Source organism: Tupaia chinensis, unplaced genomic scaffold (assembly GCF_000334495.1).
Source record: "Tupaia chinensis unplaced genomic scaffold, TupChi_1.0 Scaffold000467_1, whole genome shotgun sequence".
In the NCBI taxonomy this organism is placed as follows: domain Eukaryota; kingdom Metazoa; phylum Chordata; class Mammalia; order Scandentia; family Tupaiidae; genus Tupaia; species Tupaia belangeri.
In genome coordinates, this window is record NW_006159976.1 from 150,178 (window position 1) to 150,746 (window position 569).

Below are 569 nucleotides of genomic sequence, written 5' to 3' on the forward strand. Positions count from 1 at the left end.
TGTTGTTGGTCTGAGTCTGTGTGGTAGCTCAGGAGATAGCGGGGAGGGCTCTCTGGATTCTCCTGGTACGAATCTATCCTGTAACTACAAACACTAAAACCACTGCTCAGGGTGCAGGTGAGTCTGGCAGATGCTCCAGGAGATGCAGAGAGGGAGGGCAGCTGAGTCAGCACCGACTGGGAGAGGGAACCTACAGACACACACACATGTCAATGACAAGACTGTCACAACAGTGACTATGTGCATGGGCCTTAACCACAAGACTCTGGAACAGGTTAGGGTTGCCCTGTGTCTGCAAGGCCTGTCCCTAACTGTGCAGTGAGAGAGGAGTACGAGGACGAGAGGAGTCCACGCCATGGTGGACACATCCCCTGGTCCCCACATAGCTGGACTGCCCCAGGTCTCCTATTCTTCCCGCCCATTGCCACAGGAGGGGCTCTTTATGCAAATATGTGACCATCCAGTGACTACCCAGCCCCTCCCTGAGCCCTGGACTGGGGCTCAGCTCACACAGCAGACTGAGGGGGAGGGAGGTTGGCTCCACTCCTTGGGGAGCCTTGGGAGGAAGC

General features: G+C 56.4%; 1 gene segment (V, D, J or C); it reads right to left on the bottom strand.

Annotated features, from left to right (window-relative positions):
• Window positions 1-357, bottom strand: part of LOC106735640 (immunoglobulin lambda variable 5-37-like) — a 23,953-nt gene extending 23,596 nt beyond the window's left edge. The window contains 2 exon segments of the V gene segment in view: window positions 75-192; window positions 314-357. Of these exon segments, the coding sequence occupies window positions 75-192; window positions 314-357 (162 nt within the window).
• Window positions 358-569: the final 212 nt, after the last annotated feature.